This window comes from Dreissena polymorpha, chromosome 1 (genome assembly GCF_020536995.1).
Source record: "Dreissena polymorpha isolate Duluth1 chromosome 1, UMN_Dpol_1.0, whole genome shotgun sequence".
In the NCBI taxonomy this organism is placed as follows: domain Eukaryota; kingdom Metazoa; phylum Mollusca; class Bivalvia; order Myida; family Dreissenidae; genus Dreissena; species Dreissena polymorpha.
Genome location: NC_068355.1, coordinates 163,947,720 through 163,962,496, shown reverse-complemented (window position 1 = coordinate 163,962,496; position 14,777 = coordinate 163,947,720). Strand labels below are relative to the sequence as shown.

At 38.7% G+C, this 14,777-nt stretch overlaps 1 protein-coding gene across 1 annotated transcript in view; it reads left to right on the top strand.

Moving 5' to 3' along the window:
* LOC127858921 (uncharacterized) overlaps positions 1-11,983 on the top strand; it is a 38,713-nt gene extending 26,730 nt beyond the window's left edge. Inside the window, 1 exon segment of the mRNA XM_052396255.1 lies at positions 5,849-11,983. Within this exon segment, the coding sequence (XP_052252215.1) occupies positions 5,849-6,282 (434 nt within the window). The 3' untranslated portion in view covers positions 6,283-11,983.
* Positions 11,984-14,777: the final 2,794 nt, after the last annotated feature.

Sequence of the window (14,777 nt, the reverse complement as noted above, 5' to 3'; positions counted from 1 at the left end):
TGATCTATATCAATTCTGGTAGTTGATAAAAACTTGTATATAGCTAACAACTGTTGACTTTTGGGTTTATTTTTAGCTCACCTGTCACGAAGTGACATGGTGAGCTTATGTGATCGTGTGATGTCCGCTGTGCGTGCGTCCGTCCGTCAACAATTTGTTTGTGTAGACAGTAGAGGTCACAGTTTTCATCCAATCTTTATGAAATTTGGTCAGAATGTTTATCTTGATGAAATCTGGATTGGGATTGTATTTGGGTCATCTGGGGTCAGAAACTAGGTCACTAGGTCAAATCATAGAAAAACCTTGTGTAGACAATAGAGGTAAAAGTTGTTATCAGATCTTGATGGAATATGGTCAGAATGTTTATCTTGATAATATCTGATTTTGGATCGTATATGGGACATCTGGGGTCAAAAATTAGGTCACCAGGCCAACTCTAGTAAAACCTTGTGTAGATGAAAGAGGTCACAGTTTTCATCACGTCGTCATGAAATTTTGTCAGAATGTATTAATTGATGAAATCTGGCTTGAGATTGTATATGGGTCATCTGAGGTCATAAAGTAGGTCATCTGGTCAAATCATAGTGAAACTTCCGTCAGGTGAGCGATTCAGGGCCATCATGGCCCTCATGTTTTATGTAAAATTAGTTTTGTGATCGCCTTTTGTCCATTGTCCGTTGTGCGACGTCAACATTTGCCTTGTTCACTCTCTAGAGGCCACATTTATTGTCCAATCTTCATAAAATTTTATCAGAAGATTGGTCTTAATGATATCTTGGATGAGTTCGAAAATGGTCACGTTTGCTTGAAAAACATGGCTGCCAAGGGGCGGGGCATTTTTCCTTATATGGTTATATATGGCTATAGTAAAATCTTGTTTACACTCTAGAGGCCACATTTATAGTCCGATGTTCATGAAACTCGGTCAGAAGATTAATCTCAATAATATATTGGACGAGTTCGAAAATGATGCCGGTGGGTTGAAAAACATGGCCGCCAGGGGGCGGGGCATTTTTCTTTATATGGCTTTAGTAAAACCTTGTTAACACTCTAGAGGCCACATTTATTGTCCAATCTTCATGAAACTTGCTCAGATGATTTGTCAAAATGATATCTTGGATGAGTTCAAAAATTGTAGCCTTTGCTTGAAAAACATGGCTGCCAAGGGGCGGGGCATTTTTCCTAATATGTCTATATATGGCTATATTAAAATCTTGTTAACACTCTAGAGGCCACATTTATTTTCCGATCTTCATGAAACTTGGTTAGAACATTCATCCCGATAATATCTTGGACGAGTTCAAAAATGATGCCGGTTGGTTGAAAAACATGACTTCCAGAGGGCGGGGCATTTTTTCCTTATATGGCTACAGTTAACTAGAGGCCACATTTATTTTCCAATCTTCATGAAACTTGGTCAGAAGATTTATCCAAATAATATCTTGTTATCTCAGGTGAGCGACTTTGGGCCTTTCAGGCCCTCTTGTTAAAAAATTGCTTGAAATATTAATTTTATTATACCCCTGTAAACAAAGTTAAGGGGGGTATATAGGAGTGAGCTTGTCGGTCGGTCAGTCTGTCTGTAGGTCCGTATTAAGTGTCCGCTCTATAATTCAAGTTGTTTTCATCAGATCTTCACCAAACTTGGTCAGATGTTGTATCTAGATGATGTCTAGGTCAAGTTCGAATATGGGTCATGCCGGGTCAAAAACTAGGTCATGGGGTCACTTAGTGCGTTTTAAACATTGCGCATGGTGTCCGCTCTCTAATTCAAGTAGTTTTTATCTGAGCTTCACCAAACTTGGTCAGAAGTTGTATCTAGATTATCTTAAGGCCAAGTTTTAACATGAGCCATGCCAGATCAAAAACTAGGTCACAGGGTCACTTAGTACGTTTTACACATTCAGCATTGGGTCAGCTCTCTAATTCAAGTAGTTTTCATCTGATCTTCACCACACTTGGTCAGAATTTGTATCTAGATGATGTGTAGGTCAAGTTCGAACAAGGGTCAAAAACTAGGTCATAGGGTCACTTAGTGCGTTTTAAACATTGAGCATGGTGTCCGCTTTTCCCAGGAACAGTGAGAGAAGGTCATATTTCTACAATACTGTTTTAATGGAAAAAAATCATAATTTGCCTTGCTCTGGAAAATGGGTCTAAATGCATGTGTGTGAAGTGTTGTCCCAGTGCAGTGTGTGCAGTCTAAATGCATGTGTGTGAAGTGTTGTCCCAGTGCAGTATGTGCAGTCTAAATGCCTGTGTGAGAAGTGTTGTGTCAGTGCAGTATGTGCAGTCTAAATGCATGTGTGTGAAGTGTTGTCCCAGTGCAGTGTGTGCAGTCTAAATGCATGTGTGTGAAGTGTTGTCCCAGTGCAGTATGTGCAGTCTAAATGCATGTGTGTGAAGTGTTGTCCCAGTGCAGTATGTGCAGTCTAAATGCATGTGTGTGAAGTGTTGTCCCAGTGCAGTATGTGCAGTCTAAATGCCTGTGTGTGAAGTGTTGTCCCAGTGCAGTGTGTGCAGTCTAAATGCATGTGTGTGAAGTGTTGTCCCAGTGCAGTATGTGCAGTCTAAATGCATGTGTGTGAAGTGTTGTCCCAGTGCAGTATGTGCAGTCTAAATGCCTGTGTGTGAAGTGTTGTCCCAGTGCAGTATGTGCAGTCTAAATGCATGTGTGTGAAGTGTTGTCCCAGTGCAGTGTGTGCAGTCTAAATGCATGTGTGTGAAGTGTTGTCCCAGTGCAGTGTGTGCAGTCTAAATGCCTGTGTGTGAAGTGTTGTGTCAGTGCAGTGTGTGCAGTCTAAATGCCTGTGTGTGAAGTGTTGTCCCAGTGCAGTATGTGCAGTCTAAATGCATGTGTGTGAAGTGTTGTCCCAGTGCAGTATGTGCAGTCTAAATGCCTGTGTGTGAAGTGTTGTCCCAGTGCAGTGTGTGCAGTCTAAATGCCTGTGTGTGAAGTGTTGTCCCAGTGCAGTGTGTGCAGTCTAAATGCATGTGTGTGAAGTGTTGTCCCAGTGCAGTGTGTGCAGTCTAAATGCCTGTGTGTGAAGTGTTGTGTCAGTGCAGTATGTGCAGTCTAAATGCCTGTGTGTGAAGTGTTGTCCCAGTGCAGTGTGTGCAGTCTAAATGCATGTGTGTGAAGTGTTGTCCCAGTGCAGTGTGTGCAGTCTAAATGCCTGTGTGTGAAGTGTTGTCCCAGTGCAGTATGTGCAGTCTAAATGCCTGTGTGTGAAGTGTTGTCCGGGTGCAGTATGTGCAGTCTAAATGCCTGTGTGTGAAGTGTTGTGTCAGTGCAGTGTGTGCAGTCTAAATGCCTGTGTGTGAAGTGTTGTCCCAGTGCAGTATGTGCAGTCTAAATGCATGTGTGTGAAGTGTTGTCCCAGTGCAGTATGTGCAGTCTAAATGCCTGTGTGTGAAGTGTTGTCCCAGTGCAGTATGTGCAGTCTAAATGCCTGTGTGTGAAGTGTTGTCCCAGTGCAGTGTGTGCAGTCTAAATGCATGTGTGTGAAGTGTTGTCCCAGTGCAGTGTGTGCAGTCTAAATGCCTGTGTGTGAAGTGTTGTGTCAGTGCAGTGTGTGCAGTCTAAATGCCTGTGTGTGAAGTGTTGTCCCAGTGCAGTATGTGCAGTCTAAATGCATGTGTGTGAAGTGTTGTCCCAGTGCAGTATGTGCAGTCTAAATGCCTGTGTGTGAAGTGTTGTCCCAGTGCAGTGTGTGCAGTCTAAATGCATGTGTGTGAAGTGTTGTCCCAGTGCAGTGTGTGCAGTCTAAATGCCTGTGTGTGAAGTGTTGTCCCAGTGCAGTATGTGCAGTCTAAATGCCTGTGTGTGAAGTGTTGTCCCGGTGCAGTATGTGCAGTCTAAATGCCTGTGTGTGAAGTGTTGTGTCAGTGCAGTGTGTGCAGTCTAAATGCCTGTGTGTGAAGTGTTGTCCCAGTGCAGTATGTGCAGTCTAAATGCATGTGTGTGAAGTGTTGTCCCAGTGCAGTGTGTGCAGTCAAAATGCCTGTGTGTGAAGTGTTGTGTCAGTGCAGTATGTGCAGTCTAAATGCATGTGTGTGAAGTGTTGTCCCAGTGCAGTATGTGCAGTCTAAATGCATGTGTGTGAAGTGTTGTTCCAGTGCAGTATGTGCAGTCTAAATGCCTGTGTGTGAAGTGTTGTCCCAGTGCAGTGTGTGCAGTCTAAATGCCTGTGTGTGAAGTGTTGTCCCAGTGCAGTGTGTGCAGTCTAAATGCCTGTGTGTGAAGTGTTGTCCCAGTGCAGTATGTGCAGTCTAAATGCATGTGTGTGAAGTGTTGTCCCAGTGCAGTATGTGCATGTGTGTGAAGTGTTGTCCCGGTGCAGTATGTGCAGTCTAAATGCCTGTGTGTGAAGTGTTGTCCCAGTGCAGTATGTGCAGTCTAAATGCCTGTGTGTGAAGTGTTGTCCCAGTGCAGTATGTGCATGTGTGTGAAGTGTTGTCCCGGTGCAGTATGTGCAGTCTAAATGCATGTGTGTGAAGTGTTGTCCCAGTGCAGTATGTGCAGTCTAAATGCCTGTGTGTGAAGTGTTGTCCCAGTGCAGTATGTGCAGTCTAAATGCCTGTGTGTGAAGTGTTGTTCCAGTGCAGTATGTGCAGTCTAAATGCATGTGTGTGAAGTGTTGTCCCAGTGCAGTGTGTGCAGTCTAAATGCATGTGTGTGAAGTGTTGTCCTAGTGCAGTATGTGCAGTCTAAATGCATGTGTGTGAAGTGTTGTCCAAGTGCAGTAAGTGCAGTCTAAATGTCTGTGTGTGAAGTGTTGTCCCAGTGCAGTGTGTGCAGTCTAAATGCCTGTGTGTGAAGTGTTGTCCCAGTGCAGTATGTGCAGTCTAAATGCCTGTGTGTGAAGTGTTGTCCCAGTGCAGTATGTGCAGTCTAAATGGATTATTACATTTTACTTAATGCCTGTGTGTGAAGTGTTGTCCCAGTGCAGTATGTGCAGTCTAAATGCCTGTGTGTGAAGTGTTGTCCCAGTGCCTGTGTGTGAAGTGTTGTCCCAGTGCAGTATGTGCAGTCTAAATGCCTGTGTGTGAAGTGTTGTCCCAGTGCAGTATGTGCAGTCTAAATGCCTGTGTGTGAAGTGTTGTCCCAGTGCAGTATGTGCAGTCTAAATGCCTGTGTGTGAAGTGTTGTCCCAGTGCAGTATGTGCAGTCTAAATGCATGTGTGTGAAGTGTTGTCCCAGTGCAGTATGTGCAGTCTAAATGCCTGTGTGTGAAGTGTTGTCCCAGTGCAGTATGTGCAGTCTAAATGCATGTGTGTGAAGTGTTGTCCCAGTGCAGTATGTGCAGTCTAAATGCCTGTGTGTGAAGTGTTGTCCCAGTGCAGTATGTGCAGTCTAAATGCCTGTGTGTGAAGTGTTGTCCCAGTGCAGTATGTGCAGTCTAAATGCCTGTGTGTGAAGTGTTGTCCCAGTGCAGTATGTGCAGTCTAAATGCCTGTGTGTGAAGTGTTGTCCCAGTGCAGTATGTGCAGTCTAAATGCATGTGTGTGAAGTGTTGTCCCAGTGCAGTATGTGCATGTGTGTGAAGTTTTGTCCCAGTGCAGTATGTGCAGTCTAAATGCCTGTGTGTGAAGTGTTGTCCCAGTGCAGTATGTGCAGTCTAAATGCATGTGTGTGAAGTGTTGTCCCAGTGCAGTATGTGCAGTCTAAATGCCTGTGTGTGAAGTGTTGTCCCAGTGCAGTATGTGCAGTCTGCTTATATGTTTTTTTTCGTTTGAAGGAAGTCTCTTCTTGGCAGGCTAATCTAGGATGACACTACGCACATGCATTAAACCCTGTTTTCCCAGAGCAAGGCTCAAATAAACCAACATAACCTATGTGTTGCAGGCCTGTCTCAGCAGGTGTTCCAGTCGAAGCCTGGGCTGGGTCAGCCTGTGCTCCAGCAGGCTCGCACCTCCCACTCAGCCAACATCCTTCCCAGCACCCAACTACACACCCACAATCTCACGTTCCATACCACCACCAACATGGCCGGCATCCCGTCTCAAATAAGCGCCAACCCAAACTCAATGCTGCCCGGGCAGATCCATATAAAGAATAACTTGCTACAAAAGCCTGGCGGTGCTCTAAGTGTGAATAAGATGGGACTTCAGCCTGTGTCTATCAATATTCCCTTCATGACCGGTCTGGGTGGCGGGGACATGCAGACCCAGCAGCGAACGTTGTACATCACCAGTGATGATCCCCAGAAACGGTCCCTACAGATACAGAAGTCAGATCTACAGGCCAACAGTTCTCCGTCAAATTCAATCATTTCATAGCGATACACATGCACAAACCATGGTGATGTCAGTGATTAAAAGGCTTGCAGTCTGTTCATACCTGGTTGAGCTAATCCAGTGGCATCATCATAGTTTGTGCAGGGGTATTATGATTTGATTGGTGCTTTAATATTTTACAGATACATTCAGCTCTAACACATTTTTTCCAAAAAATGCTGTTGAAAAAAAACAGGCATGTTATTTATGCTTCCACATGGTGGGAGATTTTAAGAATTGCTCTTGTCTGTCCGTACGTACATCCCAAAGCTTGTGTTTTGAATACCTCATTTATAAAGGGTGTATCTTGCTCAAAATTGCATTGTTGAATGTTCTTACTGTGTAGATGATTGTAAAGAAAGAAATGTAAGATAAGACAAGTTTTGGCAGAATTATTGCCCTTTTTCTGTTTTTCCACCATAGAAATAGTCACACAATTTGTTGGTTTTAATTCCAATTTTGCAACTGGTTGGATCTTGCTAAAACTTTAATAGCTGCATAACCTTAATGTGTAGATGATTGAAAAGACAGGAATAGGGATTGCGACCATTTTTGGCTGAAATATGCTTCTTTGTCTTTTTGTCTACTGTAGAATATCATGTGGCTTAGTCCATGTCCAAGCATGTATTTCAGGGGCATCAATGTCTGTGATGCATTTCTAGTTAGGAATGCAATTTGTATTTTAACTAAATTATTAACATTAACTTAGTTGACCCTGTCTAATTAAGTTTCACTGGTCAAATTATTTTGAGATTTTAAGTTCCTTCCATAAATGATATCAATGAATGAGTTTCTTTATAAGAAGGGAACGCATGACCTTAAATTTGATAATGAAACATGTTTTTTCATTTGATAATTTTAGGCATGTGCATGCATTATTTACATTGTACTGTAACATCAGCTAAAGTTGTTTCAGTTGAAGTTGTTTAAAGCTCGACTATTCACTGAATAGTACTAGCTATTCTACTCCCCAAAATGTCTGAGACTACACAATGCTCTGTTTACATTAAACACACACCATCTCTATACAACTGTTTCTAGTACAGGTCTTTAATTTAAACTTAACATATATTTCACGTTCAGGGTCATTGTTTGAGGTCACTAATTTAGCTGAATTATCCACCTTTTATGTGCTTCAGGTCAATGTTTGAGTACAACTAATTTCCAAATTTCTAAGCAGGTCACAAAATAACAGCTCCTGCTCAGAAAATTTGCAGGGAGTGAGGTCGAAATAAAGAGTGAATATTAATACGAAATAAACGCTTATTACTTTTTTGCTGATATGGCTGGAAAGTGAGTGGCATTTAAACATTTCAACGTAAGGGCACTGTTTATAAAACTATACATAAACTCTGAGTTTAGTTAGGATGGAGATATTTTGCTGAAATTTTGTTTGATGATATATTTACTTCTGATTTAACAAGGGATTACATTTTTGCCAGTGGGACCTAGGTCACTGCTACTTAAAATAAAGAAACATTTTCCATCGAAACACCGAAGTGACGGACTTATTGGGCTGTTATATTGTTTGTTGGTAGATGTAGCTGACATGCAGGCCTAGGTTATGATTGAAGTTGGGCCAGCATGGTCAAGGTCACTGTTTCTAAAAATAGAAAAAATGGTGTCCACTCAATAGTCTAGGAAGGTAATTTTATGTGCAATTAGCTTATAAGCTGCAGACCTTGCTTGCAAAGTTAATTAAATTCAGCTAACTTAATTTGTAAAAATGAAAAAATCTTATTTCTTGGCATGGTCACATTTCTTGTTTTAATTTTATTGATGTTCATATTTTACTTCACAGATGCTACATAGATATATAGATACAGACACAGATATTCAAATTTGTTTGTGTGGTCATTTTATCAGGTGACTTACAGAAAAATTAAGTATACTATAAGAGTTGAAGAAAAGTTGAGTGTGCTGTCTTTGGCCAGCACTTGTTAGGGAAAAAAAGAAGAATATGTTGTACTAACTACTGTAGGTGGCCCATTGAGCATCCTGACTGGCCTCTGACTTTCTAAATTGTCATATATTTTATAAAACATCCAACCTAAGAATGTATTCACCCCAGCAAGGATGTAACATGACTTTCCACCTACTTTCTAGACTATTACATGTATTTACTTCCTTGCTAGAAATGCTTCCACCCAAGGATAGAAAGTAATATGTTCTTATTTCCCAGAACATAAAGAGAAACCAGCAAAATCCCTTGTCACAAAATTTCCCCACCGTATTTGATGAGTGCGCATAACAGTTAACGCCTTTGTAACTTTCAGTCTCACTGGTTCTATAGAGCGGCGTTTTGGTAAAACCGGGCTAAATGCATTAACCAATACCCCAGAAGCAAAGTCAAAAGGTTTTATGCTGTTTGCTGCTCATCAGTTTCTTAAGGTTAGAAATGAATCCGTTAAAACTTGATTCTAGTGAAGATTTTAAATTTAATTAGATTTTCTAAGCGACTACAAACGCATCAAAATGCATGTATAAGAGGTAAAAGGTTAAGCCCAGTTTTCTCAAAAACACAGCTCATATCTACGCCACATGTTGTCAGTTTTCCATTCCTGTGAATAGTCAGGGATATATCGTGGGCCAACTCTTGCAAATCTCCAGGAAAAGTTTGCATGCCACATTTTCTCTTTTGAATCAAAATCATTACTGTTACCATGTTTGTTTATGACTGTGATATGTTGTTCTTGTTTTCCCTTTCAATTGTACAGATGTTTATTACTAGCTGTCTTATCTCTCATTTCTATACTTGTTTTCCATTTATTTATGATTAGATGATATTTAAACGGTGATTTTTTAATGAAGCATTTGCATTTTTTCCTGGTTGTAAATGTGTACAAATGTTTTATATCAGATTGTAGATATGTGTCTATGGCAGTAGTAGTTGTCTAGATTACTGTAAGCCCATTTAATAAAAACAGAAAATTTTACAGTATTTAGCTTGTATGCAATTAGGTTTTATATAAAATTGTAATTTACTTTGTAATTTAAAAACAAGTACAGCTAAAAAAATATGTGTATATAAGTTTAACTATCTTACTTTGAAAATATAATAAATATACATTTATTTAAAAACAGCAATTTTCAATTTCTCAGTTCTGTGACATTGTTAGCATTTTGCTCTTTACCATTTGAGCCACGTCATGCAAAAATGGGTCTTATGCCATATGCGCCCAGGCTAGCTCTACAACGTTTGGTGCATCCTTGCTGTCTGTGAGCGGCTTATGTTACCAGGAATCTTTGCATGACTTGATAGTGGATAGCATAGCTCCTGGCCGGACTGTGTGATTGCACAGGCTGGTCTGGAGCTTTGCTGACCACGTAAGGCAAAAGACCTTTTTTTGCATGATACAGGTCATTCATTCTCAGGGTAAGTCCAGTATAATTTGAAAGTTCAGAATATTTTAGTGACAACTCCCAATTTTGTTTTGTTATTTTCTGTCTCCAACCACTGATGTTAGTCACTAATGCATGTCCACTGTATTATATGCAAATGTTTGAGCCCAGTGCTGAAACTTGTGTTGACAAGGCAATCTTAACATACAATTAGTCAGTTTAGTACAACACTCTAGTATTGGCAAATATCTTGCTTAATAATATATTGATTGAATACAAGTATGTTGATAATAGATCTTGAACCGTAAATATGCATAACTGTAAATTAAAAGAGCCCTTTTCCAGGAAAACTGGGCTTAATGCAGGTGTGTAAAGTATCGTCACATTTTAGCCTGTGCAGTCTGCTTTCCCTTTTACAAAAAATTCCATAAAAGGGCAAAGTGTGGTCCCTGATTAGCCTGTGTAGACTGCTCATACTTATCTGGGCGACACTGTGCACACATGTATTAAGCCCCATATTCCCAAAAGGATGCTCATTTGTTTACTTAACATATTCAAGAACAAAGAATGACAATGTTATCATTTTAACAAGTGTATTAATATGCATACTTCTAGCTAATATTTGATTTTGTTATGTCTCAGTTATTGGTTTGCCATTCATAGGTATGTAACAAGTACTGGTATATTATATATTCAGTGTATTCCGACAGCACTGTGGGCCAGCAATTTCACTGGTTACCTGTACTAACAATCTATGCCCTGGCTACTTTTCCCCAAAATATAAATTTGAAACGGGGCAAAAAATAGTGCTAAATCGCTGGCTTCTTTTAAAATTTTACTGGTTACTAAAAATTTATGGAGAACACTGCATTATATTAAACAGTATTTTTGACAGCCTTATTTGTACTCTTGCTACCGGTATTCAATCAAATATTAATATAAGTTGAAAAAATATTCAATTAAAATAAGAATATATATTGAGTTATTAGTTGACATTCACGCTTTTCTTTTCAATGACGATTTCTAACTAAGTTGTGCATGAGAAACATTGCAGTGAGTTCATATGTACACACTTATACTTAACAGGCATGTATGTTAAAGCAGTTATTGCATTTTTATATCTGAAGAAATAGCGATTTCCCCTATGGTGGAAAAAGTAGGAATCTTGTCTATTTTCTCTGGTTTCTAATGTGTTACTTTCATAACTGAGTGGAATTTTTAATATATATAGATTTTCATTAATAAAATTATAGTAATTGTTATAAAAAAGAAAATAGATTTTTTATTAATGTCTTTTATTGTTCGCTGCTTTGCTGTTAATAATTAGAGATATTATTGTTTTATCTTGACAGTTAAAATTTCTTAATTAAAGCCCTGTTTTCAAAGAAGAATGAAATAAACATGATTGTTTCTATAACATGATGGTATAAAGTTGTAAGGTGATAATTACAACTGGCTTTATATACCACAGGCTGAGTTGGTGCGTATTTATCCCTACTGTGGCCAGCTCTAGCTACTATTAATTAACACTATGTGAGCCTTGCTCTGCGAAAATGGTGTTTAACAAATGTGGGTAAATGTCCCATATTAGCCTGTGCAGTCATAAAAGAATAGTGTTGTCTCTGATTAGCCTGTGTTGAGTGCATATGCTAATCTGGACAACACTTTCCACACATGTTTGAAGCCCAGTGTAGCCAGACCTAGGCTATATAGTGGTTTATTTAACTATCGTATAACCTTTCAGCTGTTATTTTTCACATACTTATATAGAATGTACATTGGTATCAAAACATGAACATGTAACAGCAATAGGGTTGAAAAAAAATGATGGTCTTGCAAGGATTTGAATCATTTGTTCACTTATTAATTTTAATATTCGTCCGATATTTTCATCTGAGGTGTATTAAGCATTGGTAATTCTTTGAAATTCTGTCATGTGTCCAACTTAAACCAATAATCATAGAATGTACAACATATATAATATGCACAAAAAGTCCATTTCGAGGGGTAGCTATTTGCATTAAATGCTGCTGCATTTGATAACATTGTTCCTGTAGATATCTCCTGTACCGTTATATTTAAAGTATGCCCCATGTATGAATTGCCTAGTCTCTGTTCTATGTGTAAAACACATCACTTACATGACATATCTCACTATTCGGCCATTTCTGTGTTCCTCTAAAGTGTATTCGTTTGGTTTGCATGTATTGTTGTTTTTGTTATGTGTTTACTACTACTTTTATTTTTGTACCATATAATTGACATGTTGAATGAATTGAACTTGTTTTGTAAATGATATTCTGTTAAAATGAATTTATACCAAACATGAAAAATGCAAAATAAAATAATATAAATACTGTAAGCATTTTTATTGTTTTATTATATCAGGGACAGTATCCAACAAACTTACATAATCAATCCTCCCTATTTACTGTAAAATCATTATTCATGGTTCCAGGGACATAAATTTTCATTCATTCCCTGGGTTGAAGTATCCACAAAATTAAGATCCCTGAGGATTATTAGTTCCCCGAGTTGTTTTTTTTTTCTCTGTTGGGTGGCATATAGCAGTCATGCTGTCCTTCGGGCATTCTGTTCCCAGAGTTTTTTCCGTAACACTTTCAGATATTTACATGATTTTTATGCCCCCGGATCAAATGATCGGGTGTATATTGTTTTTGGCCTGTCTGTCTGTCATTCTGTGGAAAACTTTAACCTTGGTTAAACTTTTGTAATAATGAATTACTTTTGCAATATTGAAGATAGCAACTTGATATTTGGCATGCATGTTTATCTCATTGATCTGCACATTTTGAGTGGTGAAAGGTCAAGGTCATCCTTCAAGGTCAAATATATGGCTTCAAAGCAGCGTCAAAACTTTAACCTTGGTCATAACTTTTGCAGTATTGAAGATAGCAACTTGATAATTGGCATGGATGTGTATCTCATGGAGCTGCACATTTAGAGTGTTGTAAGGTCAAGGTCATCCTTCAAGGTCACAGGTCAAATATATGGCTTCAAAGCGGCGCAGTAGGGGGCATTGTGTTTCTGACAAACACATCTCTTGTTTATTTGTGCATCTATCTTCATGACTTTCAGATCAAGTTCGTGTTTTGCTCCAGTTTATTATGCACCCCCAACATTTATTTTGGGGGGAGCATTTAGTCGCCGCTTCATCTGTCGGTGTTTCCGTGTGTCCGTCCGTGCACAATTTTTGTCCGGGCTATTTCTCAGCAACTAATGACCGGAATACAATGAAACTTTATGGGAAGCTTCACTTCCAAGAAGAGATGTGCATATTTTCTGCGGGTTCTGGTCGGATGAATTTTCACAGAGTTATGGCCTTTTGAAATTTTCCATTGTACATAGAGTGCAATTCTTGTCCGGGCTATTTCTCAGCAACTAATGACTGGAATTCAATGAAACTTTATGGGAAGCTTCACTACCAAGAGGAGATGTGCATATTATCAGGGGGTTCTGGTCGGATGATTTTTCACAGAGTTATGGCCCTTTTAAATTTTCAATTGTACATATAGTGCAATTCTTGTCCGGGCTATTCCTCAGCAACTTATGACTGGAATTCAATGAAACTTTATGGGAAGCTTCACTACCAAGAGGAGATGTGCATGTTATCAGCCGATTCTCGTCGGATGATTTTTCCCAGAGTTATGGCCCTTTGAAATTTTCTAAAAACTACACATATTGCAATTCTTGTCCCTCCAGCTACTTTTCCTTTTATCTGAAATATATAGTGCAATATTGTGACAAAAAACCTTTGGGGAGCATCACTTGTCTCCAACGGTTTCTTGTTGATATTTGGTGAAGTTACGGGCCTTGGTCAATAAATGTTTTCGAGCATTGTTATATTGTCGCTTGCAGATATTCACCTGAATTTTCACTAAAATCACACTTCCCCATTTTTACCAACGCTTTCAGTAACTTATCTGATTGTTGGTGTGCGAGTCTACAAGTGTCGGAATAATAACAGTTTCCCAGACTTTTTTCCTAAAAAAATTCAGTGCAGTAGGCGGCATTGTGTTTCACTAACAGAACTCTTGTTATGTTGTTTTTTCGGGAGTGAAAACCAAAAATCCACAAAATTTCATGCCTTAGAAAGTCTTTTTTTGAAAAAAAAAACACAAAATTTCTCGCAGAATAATATAAATGATTTTACAGATCTCTTCAAGATACTACGTCATTAAAAGGAAGGAGCCTGCTTGTAATAAAGTCAAACAACAAATTTGTTCGCTATCACAGGAATATGATACGTATCCAATGTACTCAATAGACCATATTTTTATATTATTATAATATTGCAAATTACATCTGACTAAACAAAAACAAACAATAGGCTAGGACTTTTTTGTATGTGATGTATGATCTCTATGTATATCTATGTCTGATGTTGATCATGGCGATACTACTACATAATTTTATCAGTTTCTTCTAAATCTATGGCTGATGTTTAATTTTGGGGTTTTACAAATTTGAAGTGCATATTTCATCTTGTCTGGTCAGTTGGAGCTAAATCAAGTTGCTGACAGTCAAATCTTTCAATACAAAATAAACATTCTAGCCAATTTTATGAAAGTATCACACTGAAAATGTAATAAGACAGCCATAGAGATACATTCAAAGGCGTACTCAAGCCCCCCACCCCTTTAAATTTGTCAAATTTTCTATATGTATGCCCCCGGGTCGAAAGATCGGGGGTATATTGTTTTTGGCCTGTCTTGTCATTCATTCATTATGTGTCCCAAAACTTTAACCTTGGTTAAAGTTTTGCAATAACTTGCATTATTGAAGATAGCAACTTGATATTTGGCATGCATGTGTATCTCATGGAGCTGCACATTTTGAGTGGTAAAAGGTCAAGGTCATCTCTCAAGGTCAAATATCTGGCTTCAAAGCGGCGCAATATGGGGCATTGTGTTTCTGACAAACACATCTCTTATTTTAAGTTTCCTTGTATATGAAACATGTGTGTTATGTAACTGAACTGTTTTTCAGTTAATAATTACATATGTTAGTACCATTTTAATATTCAATATATTGATATTTTAAAGTTCCATCTTCAGCAAATGTTACATAAACCCCAAGATGATAAATCACCCTTTGAAACTCATCAAATTATGCAACAACAGACAGTTGGCTTA